Source organism: Sardina pilchardus, chromosome 4 (assembly GCF_963854185.1).
Source record: "Sardina pilchardus chromosome 4, fSarPil1.1, whole genome shotgun sequence".
NCBI classification, from domain to species: domain Eukaryota; kingdom Metazoa; phylum Chordata; class Actinopteri; order Clupeiformes; family Clupeidae; genus Sardina; species Sardina pilchardus.
In genome coordinates, this window is record NC_084997.1 from 12,694,708 (window position 1) to 12,707,205 (window position 12,498).

Consider the following 12,498-nt stretch of genomic DNA (forward strand, 5'->3'; position numbering starts at 1 on the left):
TAAGCTCGTGTTCCAGTAATAAGCAGGTTAGCTAAAGTTCACCAAATGTTAGCTTAGCTACCAGCTAACTAACACTTTGGTTACTGTAATTTGTCTAAATGATATGCACTTGTATTTATCGTGTCAATTTACCGAACACTCTGGGTTAAACTCTGAAGTTAGTTGATGTTAAAGGGATATTCCGCCATTTTTGGAAATACGCTCATTTTCCACCTCCCCTCGAGCAAAACAATCGATATTTACCTTGCTCCCGTTCATCCAGCCATTCTGTGAGTCTGGCGATACAACTTTTAGCTTCAGCCTAGCATAGATCATTGAAACGGATTAGACCATTAGCTTCTCGCCTGCTAGCTTCATGTTTAAAAGTGTAAAAGATTTCTGGTAATTTTCCCATTTAAAACGTGTATCCTCCCAAGTTAGAAAGTGCAATAAGACCAACTGAAAATGAAACCTGGAGTTTTTCTAGGCTGATTTGACATGGAACTACACTCTCATCTGGCGTAATAATCAAGGCAACTTGCAAACGTACCATAGGCGCAGTGATATCGTATGCAGCATCTGATAATAGTCCCCATAGACAACAAGCAGTAGTAGTGCCAGAAGTTTGCAAGTTGCCTTGATTATTACGCCAGATGAGAGTGTAGTTCCATGTCAAATCAGGAGATAACTTGATGATAACTTGTGCAACCGATGTACATGATTTTTTTTAATGTAAATCTGAAAGACTTTTTTTTTCAGTGTATCTGGTACTCAGGAATATAGAAAAGTGTTACGAAATCATGAAATAATAGCAAAAAAAAAAAAAAACGCTAATTGTCAATAGAAATTTAATTTCAAAACCTCACATCATTACCTCTTGGAACACTGTTTTGGAAGAACTCTTTTAAAAATGGTAAGTGTCTGTATGTTCATGTGATTTAAAAAGGATGCAAGAAAATGTGCTGCCACATCATTATTATTGTCATTTTATTATTCTTATTTTTCTCATTATTATTATTGGATCTTATGATATGAGCTCACTTTCCCTGCTGTATATAGTTTTCTTTTGATGTCTAGCATTTTGTATGCTCAATAAAAATTGTTGATCACACACAATTTTTTTAGGCATAATACCATCTTGACATTTCACAGTCTGAAAGCCATACTCTTTCTGGAGAATTCCATCAAAAATACAGTATAGACACCTCTTAATTATTTTTCCAAAGACAGCTTAAACACATCTGTAGACAGACATAGTCATTTGCTAAACATTTTGTTTATAAGATTGAACTTTTTGGAGACTAAGATTGAACTTTTTGGACTGAACTCCAGATGTTAACCAAACACAGTACACCACCCAGGGCTGGGCAATTGGTCAGGATAGAAGTGAAAATGGATGCTTCCAAGTACACCCAAATTCTTGAGGAAAACCTGCGTCCCTCTGCATTATTATTATTTTGTATTTAAGTATTATTGTGTTGCATGTTCCAAATCTAAAGCACTTTGAGCTGCATTCTGTGTATGAAAGGTGCTATACAAATAAAGATTATTATTATTATTATTATTATTATTATTTACAGTAATTCACCTGGCTATCACCACACCTCAATGGGGATAGTTCAAATGGACAGGAAGCAGTAGAAATGTGCAGGTTTCCAGCCTGAGATGCAGGGCAAAATCCAATCACCGGCAGATCGGGCTGAGTTTACCCAGTCTACAAAGTAATGTTAATTTAAAAGAAATATGTAATGCAAAATAAGTGATTGCATAAATATTCACCCCCTTTAAGTTAGTATTTAGTAGAGCATGGAGTCTGCGTGGACAGGTCTCAGTTAGGCTTGCACATCTAAATACTGCAATTTTACTCCAGTTTTCTTTGCAAACTTTGTTGGTGTGAACAGCCCTCCAGTCTAGCCACAGATCATCTATATCTGGGCTTTGACTCGACCACTCAACATTCATTATGTTGTTTTTGAATAATTTCTGTGTTATTTTTGAAGTATGGGCTTATTGTATTGCTATAAAGTAAATCTTCTCCCATCAGGTTGTCCTCTAAGATTTCCATATATTTTGCTGAAGTAATTTTACCTTTAATTTTACAAACCTTCCAGAGCCGGCTGTCGAGTATCACCACAGCATGATGCTACCACCACAATGCTTCAAATTTGTGGTGTGGTGATGTGCAGTGTTTGGTGTACGCCGAACATAGCATCTAGTCTAATGGCCAAAAAGCTACATTTTGGTCTCATCAGACCAAAGAGATTTCTTCCATTTGACTTTGAGTCTCCAACATGTCTTTGGGCAGACTTTAGCCCAAAGAGCTTTGCCACTCACCCATAGAGCTTTGACTGGTGAAGAACTCAGACAACAGTTGTTCTAGAATTTCTCCCATCTCAGCTGCTGAAGCTTTGCACTCCTTCAGAGTTGTCATACCTTTGTGGCCTTACCCACCAGTATTCTTGCGTCTATGTTCTTCGAATGGAGGGAGGGACTATCAGTTGTGTATTTTCAAAATCTGCTGACCATTTTTCGAATTCCATACCCAACCTTTAGGGGATTTTTGTAAATTACTGTTTAAAAAGCCAAATTCAATTGATTAGTATTCCATTCCAAAAATTTCCAAAAGCAGTAAAAGGGGAAAGATCCAAGGGGGTGAATACTTTTTATAGGAACTGCGTAATACACAAAATACAGCATCCTACCCTGCTTAATGGGGATTACAGGTCTGCTCCAATAGAGAGCACCTGTGTGTGTGTGTGTGTGTGTGTGTCCGTGTGTCCTATGTATGAGAGAGAGTGAGTGTCAGCTGAACTCAGCAGCAGCCCCTGTGTTACCGTCTCCTCTATGTGACACCACTGATGCTGCACAGCTGGCTGCCAGCACAGCCAAGACCCCCAAGTACCTGACTTTCTCCCCTACCCTCCAGCGCTGCTCACTCAGGTCCTGGATTAAGGAGAACATCAAGAAGAAGGAGTGCTGCTTCTACGTGCAGAATGAGAGGTGAGTCTGTCCGTCTGTCTGTCTGTCTGTTTGTCTGGACTGTTGTTGTCTGTCTGCTTTGACCTTGTGTATGTTTTGGTGGTGAAGGGAGTGTGTGTGTGTGTGTGTGTGTGTATGTGTGCAATTCTGATACCCCAGAGACGTATATGGTAGCAAAGGAGAATAAGTCTATTCCGTGTAAGTGAAAAGCTAAGCAGTATTGGTCTTGGTCAGCCGGTTCGATCCCCGACCAGTCCACCACGGCTGAAGTGCCCTTGAGCAAGGCACCTAACCCCTCACTGCTCCCCGAGCGCCGCTGGTTGGGCAGGCAGCTCACTGCTCTGGGTTGTGTGATTCACCTCACTGTGTGTTCACTGTGTGCTGTGTGTTCACTAATTCGGTTAAATTGGGTTAAATGCAGAGAACTGAATTTCCCTCACGGGATCAAAAAAGTATATATTCTATTCTATTCTATTCTATCATAGCAGATGTTATCTGAAATGAAACCTTACAAATCAAACAGGAAGTGGACCACAGTTGAGAAACGTGCAAAATAGACACACTAACCACCAGTGTTGGACAAGTTACTTCAAAAACGTAATACATGTATGTTACTGTCATTTCAAAATAATGTGTTACACTACAATATAACTGTCTCTGAATTGTAAAGAATTACACTACTAATGCATTACTTTTGAGTTACTTCCATATAAACTTTAATATATATATATATATATATATATATATTATGTAGCTTATTATGCTCGATCCAGCTTAATCATATAGGCAGAATTTTTTTAAACTGACAAAGGGTTTAAGTCTGATAAATTGCACTAGAAATACGGTAACTTTAGGCCTAGCCTATAAAATCAGTGCCCACTATGTTATAACCTAAAGTCAAAGACCTGACAAGATACACTTTTTTTGCATTTCTATTCCACTTGAACCTCAGGAAGTAAGGACACTTGTGGCAGCTCATATTTATTGCTAATGTTTATTGTGTAGGCCTACAACAGACGTGTTTGTCTGGATCACAGATTGACATGATGTTGCTGTTCTAATAGTTATTTACAACAATGACAACCTGTTGAGGCAACAACACCTTACCTTGTCATTGCTAGTCTGGACGGGGGTCTTGCTAAAAGCTGGAGACTCCACTGCTGACAGCGGATGCATATCTTCAACCATACTCTTCCACAAGTCTCCTTACTTCTTGAGGTTCATGTGGCATCGCAGAACGGGATAATGTAGCTGCTTTGTATAGTCTCCTCTCGTCCACACTCACAGTTTGCTTTCTTTTTATTCGCGTAATGTTAGCGTGGTAGGCCTATCGCTCTATGTTTCGTGAAATTACTTGTGCTATTGCGTGAGGTAGATCTTTTGGTTTCGCACATAAATTGCACTTGCTGTCCCATCCTCATATCTTTGTCTCTAACAAACTGAAAGTAATGAAAGTATGTCCATCTCGAACATGTCCTGTCCGACGTCGAGCCTGCTTCAGCTTCAGCCATCTTTTACAAGTAGCCTAAGAAAAAAACGTTCTAGGCCTATATTAGCGCGGATTGCTTCTCCTCTACTTACGGAAGAGCAATAGGGCCACGGAGTAAAATATTTATTCTAAATCTCTGAGAAAAAAAGTCCAAATTTTCGAGAAAAAAAGTCGAAAATTTAAAAAGTCAAAATCTTCGAGAAATAATGTCAAAAGTTTTGAGAAAAAAAGTCACAATTTTCGAGAAAAATAGTCAACATTTTCGAGAAAAAAAGTCAAAATTTTCAAGAAAAAAGTCAGAAATCTGTAGAAGGCGGTAAAGGTTATGATTGAGATATTATTACACCATTTGCACAGTGACAGTGGCGCAACGCTAGCGCGTTCGTCTAACGGTGCAGTCACACGCTTGCCTCCGCCAACGTTCGTCTGTTATTTTCCCATTCACTTTACATTGGCTGGACTTCATTTCATGCCGCACTGAATTGTGGATCCAATGCGTTGCCTGGGATACGTTGCCTCCGCTAAAAAGTTGAGAAATGTTCAACTTTTGACGTATCGCGCAAGCGCCAGCCAATGAAATTCTGTTTATGCAAATTTTCCAACACTGACAAACCAATCAGTTTGCGTTTATGGAAATGTGACAAAATGAGGCAAACGTTGGCGGACGCAAGCGTCTGACTGCACCGTTACACTCAATAGACCAGGGTTCGAGTCCCGTTAAGGTCCAGCATCTATAATTTACATATTGACTGAGTTCCATGGCCATTTTTCAACGACGAATTTTCGTTAATGGTTTTTAATAACAAACTATCTGAAATAAACAGATGAATAGACAAACATTTTGAAATAAAGACAAATAAGTAGTCCAACAGATTGTCACAAACGATCGGGCAGGCAAATCTCCTCTCTTCCTGCTACTATTACGCGCGTGCGCAGAACAGATCACAGTCCCAGAATGGACTTGTCCTTGATGTCAAGCCTCGCCTTCCATGTCGCCTTCCCGCGGGCCGGAGCGAGCTGTACTTGAACGATATCCCTGCATCTGTCCGCATGCAGTTTCTCCTGCACGAAGGCTATCACATTGTCTATGTCCGACTGATTTCGCCTCCTACAGTCTAAGTTCACGACACCGCCTCTTCAGGGTCCGGATAGAAATCACAATAGGGCCTAGCCTACTGTAAATCTGTGCTAAGATTGCAGATCTTTGCTAGTTAATCCAATCTCAAAATAAAATGTAATTAAGTTGTCCATTACAGCAGCACTATGCCAGGAGACGAAGACTCTGTCAGCTCCTTGTTCCTGGTCAGCTAAACAACTTATTAGCCTAAGCTACAAAATCCTACATATGGCAAGTATTGAACCCCGGTCGAATGATTTCTAGACGAGAGAGCTAGCGTTGTGCCACTTGACACTGCATACTCAAGTGGACAATATCCCAAATTTGTAGCGGCCTTCTACAGTTTTCTGACTTTTATCTCGAAAATTTCTCAAAAACTTTGACTTTTTTTCTCAAAACTTTCGACTTTTTAAATTTTCGACTTTTTTCTCGAAAATGTTGACTTTTTTTCTCGAAAATTTTGACTTTTTTTCTCAGAGATTTAGAATAAATATTTCACTCCGTGGCCCTATTGCTCTTCCGTATCTACTGATCTTTACGGAGCCCGTGAAGGGTCAGGTGTGTGAATATTTTTGAGTGCACTTTTGCGTTCCCTCGCAATACTTTTTGCGTTCCCTCGCAATACTTTTTGCGTTACCTCGCAATACTTTTGCGTTCCCTCGCAATAATTTTGCGTTCCCTCGCAATACTATTTGCGTTCCCTCGCAATAACTTGTATGTGTTCCTGTCAACTTGGGCTCCATGCATTAGCCCACCATACAGGTTTACATGGACTGCAGTTCAACTCATGGATAATCTGGACATTATTAAGTTTTACTTTAACCTGGGGCTCACATAGGCTACAGCAATACTGGCGGATTTGTCTGTGAGACACAATGTGATTATAAGCATGAAAACTCTGAAGCGTCTGCTAAAGAAAAACGGCTTGTTTCGGCGCAGCATGAGAGTTGACAGCGCATTAACCTGATGTAGCCTAGGCTAGCCACCGTACGGAGCCCAATGTTAACTTTTGTTTACGTCTCAGTAGTTTGAGATTTCAGGGGAGACTTATATTTGGCTGCTCCAGGGCCGAGGTACTTGAATTGACTCGGGTTAACTCCCTCTCTCCTTCACAACAGCAGCGGGTTAATAACTTGCACAGTGGTTTGGATCAGAGAATTTATTTTGTGATCTTTATAATATAGCCTACATTCAGATCACTCAGGTCCCTGTAACATGCCTCTCTCTCCCACTCCAATCTCACACACCAGCACGCACACACACACACCCTTGCTCCCTCTCTACCCCTCCCACTCCGCAAACGGAACCTGCGGCTTAAGGGCATACATACAAGTTATTGCGAGGGAACGCAAAAAGTATTGCAAGGGAACGCAAAATTATTGCGAGGGAACGCAAAAGTATTGCGAGGTAACGTAAAAAGTATTGCGAGGGAACGCAAAAGTATTGCGAGGGAACGCAAAAAGTATTGCGAGGGAACGCAAAAGTGCACTCAAAAATATTCACACACCTGACCCTTCACGGGCTCCGTAGATCTTGCGTGGCGATAGCCTAGTATAAAAACAAAACACCACTTAATTGCAATGTAACTTGCGTTACTGACCTTTGTACAGAGTAAAATATTACCCATTTCGTTTTTGGAATGCCTTACATTACCGCGTTACAGCAAAAAGCAATAGGCTAGGATACATTACAGCTACATTACTTTTGTAATTCGTTACTCCCAACACTGCTAACCAATAGGCTACACCATCATGACTAGCCTACAACTGAGGTGCACTCTACACTGTCAATTGAAGGAACCGAGATTTAAGAGCTTGCTGTTGATGAGTGTGAGATGCTGCATCGGAGATTCACATGATGAGCATTTTGAACCACGTGTCTAAGCAGTGTTTCCGAAAGACTTGAATTTTGAAAGCTTGACACTGATTTGAGATGTCATTTCGAGTGCCACATCCACGTGACTACAGCTATACTGTAGGCTACTATAGTTTAGAGCAGGGATTCCCAAACTGTGATGCGAGATGAAAAGGTCTACGTCAGCCAAAGACTTTTAAACAAGAGACAGGGCAGTATTGACTGCCCTAGATAACTATAAACAGCTATTAGGACATTGTAAGATTTACTCAAAAACGTTTTAGCAACTTTACATTCTTCTCCTGAGGAGACTTACAGAGTATCATTTTCTTCCCATGTCACTGGTCCAGTGAGAACATTTGTAAATGTGGCTACCCCAAAGACAAGAATGCTTTCGAGTCAGAGAGGTTTCTGGGACAGACCTTGGAGGGACAGAGGCACATACGCGAGGTTCCCACCGATGCCTTTGGAGAAATCAATTTTGGAGGCCACAGCCAAAACATGGCACAGGTGATCACATTTGCCTGTTTTAGATTGTGTGTCTTCAATTGCACTTCCGACTTCAGTTTTTGTACAGTAGGCCTATACATATGATTGAAACCTGTCATTTGCCTTAAATGCAGTATTATGCTCATTTCACATAATAGCTTAATGCATGTGTGCATGCATGAATGAACAGATGTGTCTGCATGTCCTCTTGTGCACTTGTATTGGTGGTGTGTGCACTTATTGATATGTACTGTATGCATGTGTGTGTGTGTGTGTGTGTGTGTGTGTGTGTGTGTGTGTGTGTGTGCGCATGCAGTATGTGCGTGTCTCCTCAGATACCCCGCCCGAAGATTTGTACCACCTGATTACGGAGTACTGGAAGCTCCGCCCCCCGAACCTGCTCATCTCAATCACAGGTGGGGCCAAGAACTTCTACATGAGGACACACCTGAAGCAGAAGTTCCGCAGAGGCCTCATCAAAGTGGCCCAGAGCACAGGTCAGCACACTCCTTCATCAACAGGAGCTAAGATACAGCATTTGAATGTAGCCACAAGCAACAATTGTACAATTGACAGTAATAATTGTATATTGTAATTGGAATAGAGACTGGTCAGGAGGGGCGCGATGAACAGGAGGATTTTTTTTTTTGTTAATCTTAAATTGTGCTTTTTTGCTTTTCTTTTTTTGACAAGATCAAAGATTTAACAAAATTGATTTTGTTCGCCCTCAAATCTTACATGCTGGTACATGAATAGGAATAGTATGTAGCAAATTGTCATGTTTGGTCTGGATGATCCTGCATGGTCATAGCTGTCCCTCAAAATTGATCAAAACATATAGGAGATTTTGGCTTGTGAACTTTTCAACTGGCTGTGTCTTGGAAAGCATTGATTTTACATAAAAGTAATTTTACAGTCTGTCTCCTGGGTAACATAGGTACACCTGGTCATTTTTTCAGATTTTTTTTTAAGTGCATGGGCCCTGGTTGAATTGACACGGAATGACCCTACTCTCTTTTCTTGGATCATAAAGTTATATATTTATATTTAAATCTGGTATGGTTATAATAATTATCTGTATATTACTGGTGGTTGGACAGGTGCCTGGATCATCACCGGGGGCACCCACGCCGGGGTGATGAAGCAGGTGGGGATGGCCGTGCGTGACTACACCCTCAGTAGCGGTTCTGCCCGGGGGGAGATTGTGACCATCGGGGTGGCGCCCTGGGGCATTGTACACAATGGCCAGTCCCTCATAAACCCTAAGGTATGGATGAACAAGTGCTAATATGGCTATAACTAAGGACTCTTATGCATCACCTCCCGTCCCTGCCCCCTCTACAACGTTAGTTGCATGCCCACAGCTGAACCACTAGCACAGCTGAATATTGCGACATTAAAAACAAATCTAAGTTTAGCTATTAAACATTATACTAAGATGTCAACAAACAGCGACATACAGATTAGGCTTAAATTCTACTAATCCAATTAAAAATACTTGAACTACGTTATTTACTGCACCTGGACTAGGGCTATGACAGATTGAGAAGTGTAGGCTATGTCGTGACAGTGTTGGTCAAGTTACTTGGAAAAAGTAATTAGTTACTTATTACTGATTTACTGATTATAAAATGCAGTGTTGTGCATAAACGAGTTCTGTGAACTATGAACTGCATGCAACACATTTGTAATTAAAAAAACTTGAACGTCAATTCGTTCAGATTATGTTAAATGAACGACGAGCGTCACTGCTGAGTTCCAATTAAACGTTACGCAGTTAATCGGTCCAATCTTTCATCGATGCTGTGGATGTAACAGAATATATCAAGGTCAAGGTCAAGGTTAGATTTATTGCCATATAGTGTAATATACACAATAGGAAGTCTTTTCAGCCATTCACGTATGGGTGTGGTTGACAAACAGACATTGAAATGGACATAAGACATGACAATAGTGACAATAGATGCTGAGGTGGTAATGTTGATAGTGCTGATGATATGCAGGCAGTGAGCAGTAAAGTGCAGTGGACAAACAGTAAAGTGCAAACAGTGCATCAGTGCATCCAGTTCTGGAGAGAGTTCGAGCTGTGATTGAATAGCCTGGCAGCTGTTGGGAAGAAGCTCATGCGATGCTGGGACTTCACAGCTCTCGGGAGCCGTAGCCTTCTCCCGGAGGGGAGCATTTGGAAGAGGGCGGAGCCTGGATATGAAGGGTCCTCCATGATCTTTCTTGCCCTCTTCAATGCCCTGGTGTTGTGGAGTGACTCCAGGCTGGGTAGGGTGGTGCCAATCACCCTCTTAGCTGTGTGGATCACCCGCTGCAATTTGGCCTTATCCTTGGCTACTGCAGCGGGGAACCATGTGATGATGGACTGTGTGATTCGATGATGGCAGTATAGAACCGGATTTGTATTGACTTGGGCAACCTGAATTTATTTCGCTGTCGCAAGAAGAACAGCCGCTTGTGTGCCTTTTTCAGGAGGGCCAAGGTGTTTAGGCCCCATTTCAGCCCTAGGAGGCGGCAGGACTCTGCAGTGGCCACTGCTGGGGTGTTCCCCAGCATGAGGGGAGGGGGCGGCGCTCCTGCATGAAATCCACCTCCATCTCCACTCTCCGTCTTTAGGGCATTGACCAGCAGTTGGGATAGCTGGCGCTCCAGGATGTGAGGCAGAATTGTGTTAAAGGCTGAGCTGAAGTCCACAAACAGGATCCTGGCATAGGTCGCTGCAGTGTCCTGGTGTTGTAAGATGTAATGCAGAGCCAAATTCACAGCATCCTGAGTGGATCTGTTGGCTCTGTAGGCAAACTGCAGGGAAATGGTAAATGGTAAATGGTAAACTGCAGGGAATCCAGTGCAGGATCCGTGATGGACCTCAGGTGAGCCAGGACAAGGCGCTTCATCACCTTCATGGCCACTGAAGTCAGAGCGACGGGTCTGTAGTCATTCAGACCCGAGACTTTGGCCTTCTTGGGGATTGGGGATGATGGTCGCAGCCTTAAAGCATGCTGGGATGCGCTCCAGCTCCAGAGAGGTGTTATAGATGTGAGTGAACACCGGGGCTAGCTGGTCCGCGCAATGCCTCAGGGCTGATAGTGATACAGAGTCCGGGCCAGGGGCTTTTCTATATCTATATCTATATATGCTGCATTGTTGCAACAACATTCGAAACGGAAGCGCTGTCGGTGATAAAACAAAAACAGTAAGCCCTGTGACACCGGCCGTATATTCTGCGTCACCCCTCACTCAAACACACAGAAATTCTGTAATATAGGCCTATAATTAATGAAGGGTCAGACCTCCGTTTGGCAAACCTCATAGGCTTCTGTAGGGGTTATGTCTGAAAGCTACTACAGAGAACACAGATGATACAGGCTCTACCTATTATTTACGGACATTTTACTCATTGTACCGTCGGAGTCTTTGCGGGACAATGAGTAAAATGTCCGTAAATAATAGGTAGAGTATGGCCTAGGCAGTGAGTTGGCTCTTTGACATGCTGTGTTAGGTTGAAGGTGTCAAGTAGTATTAGTAATTTGTTAGCATAACTGTTTACTGGATTGTCAACATGCAGGTTGAAATCCCCAGTAATTATGATGCAGTCATACTCTAGACAGATGGCAGACAGTAGCTCACTAAATTCTTCAATGAATAGTTTAGGAGAGAGCTTTGGTGGCCTATAGATGATCAGCAATAGGATCTGAGGAGAACACTTAATAGTTGTGTACAGGTATTCAAAAGAAACAAAGTCACCAACTAATTTTTGTTTACAGTGAAAAGAGTCACTATAAACTGCAGCCAGTCCTCCTCCTTTTATTCCCCCACGGGTGGCACTCATAAAGTTATAACTTGGCGGTGCTGTTTCAATGAGGGTAGATTCATTGTTTGCCAAATCTAGCCATGTCTCAGTTAAAAGCAAGAAATCAAGTGAGTAAGAGCAAATAAGATCATTGATTAAAAAAGATTTGTCTAAAAGAGAATAGGAAAGGGCCATCCCCGAGCTGGGCTTGGTCCCTTAGTTCCAGTGAAAGGAACTCTGAATGCTTTAGCATTAAGAGATTTTGGACAATTCCATACTCCCAACTTTGTGGGAAGTTTGAGGATGGCCGTCATTATAAACCCTATGGATTCGCTGTAGTGAGCCAATTTTTGTCATGGGTTAGATGTGTGAAGGTCGCCGCTGCTTATAAGTAATGGCTTGATTGGGTTGCCGAAATGTCGAGGATTTTGGTCAGACATAGGTGGCAACCCTACTGTAGTTACAAGTGTACTGTATAGGCTATCTAGCTTGGTTAAGCTGTGACAAATGCACCTTCAAAATTGCTGCAGCTTGTGGGAATTGAACTCTAAGGCGGGGATCACACTAGCCAGCGGCAAGCGCAGGGCTCCAGAGTGCGACTAATTTTGGTCGCATATACGCCCCAAATTTGTAAGAGTGCGCCTGAAAAAAATTCTAGGTCGCACTGGTGCACCTGACGCTGCTCGGTGAAAGCATACATTTCTTTCACAAGTTTGACAAGACTTGGAACGTGGAGCGTGGAACTTTACCAAACTATATAGAAATAAACCCCCTCCCTCCCTCCCTCTCTCTCGT

The 12,498-nt window shown here is 42.2% G+C and overlaps 1 protein-coding gene across 1 annotated transcript in view; it reads left to right on the forward strand.

Annotated features, from left to right (window-relative positions):
* The first annotated feature begins 2,936 nt into the window (after nt 1-2,936).
* The window catches only part of LOC134077998 (transient receptor potential cation channel subfamily M member 2-like), a 51,000-nt gene continuing 41,438 nt past the window's right edge, over nt 2,937-12,498 (forward strand). Inside the window, exons 1-4 of the mRNA XM_062533629.1 lie at nt 2,937-2,979; nt 7,769-7,928; nt 8,224-8,404; nt 9,008-9,174. Coding sequence (XP_062389613.1) covers nt 7,920-7,928; nt 8,224-8,404; nt 9,008-9,174 — 357 coding nt within the window. The 5' untranslated portion in view covers nt 2,937-2,979; nt 7,769-7,919. The remainder of the gene's footprint in view (nt 2,980-7,768; nt 7,929-8,223; nt 8,405-9,007; nt 9,175-12,498) is intronic.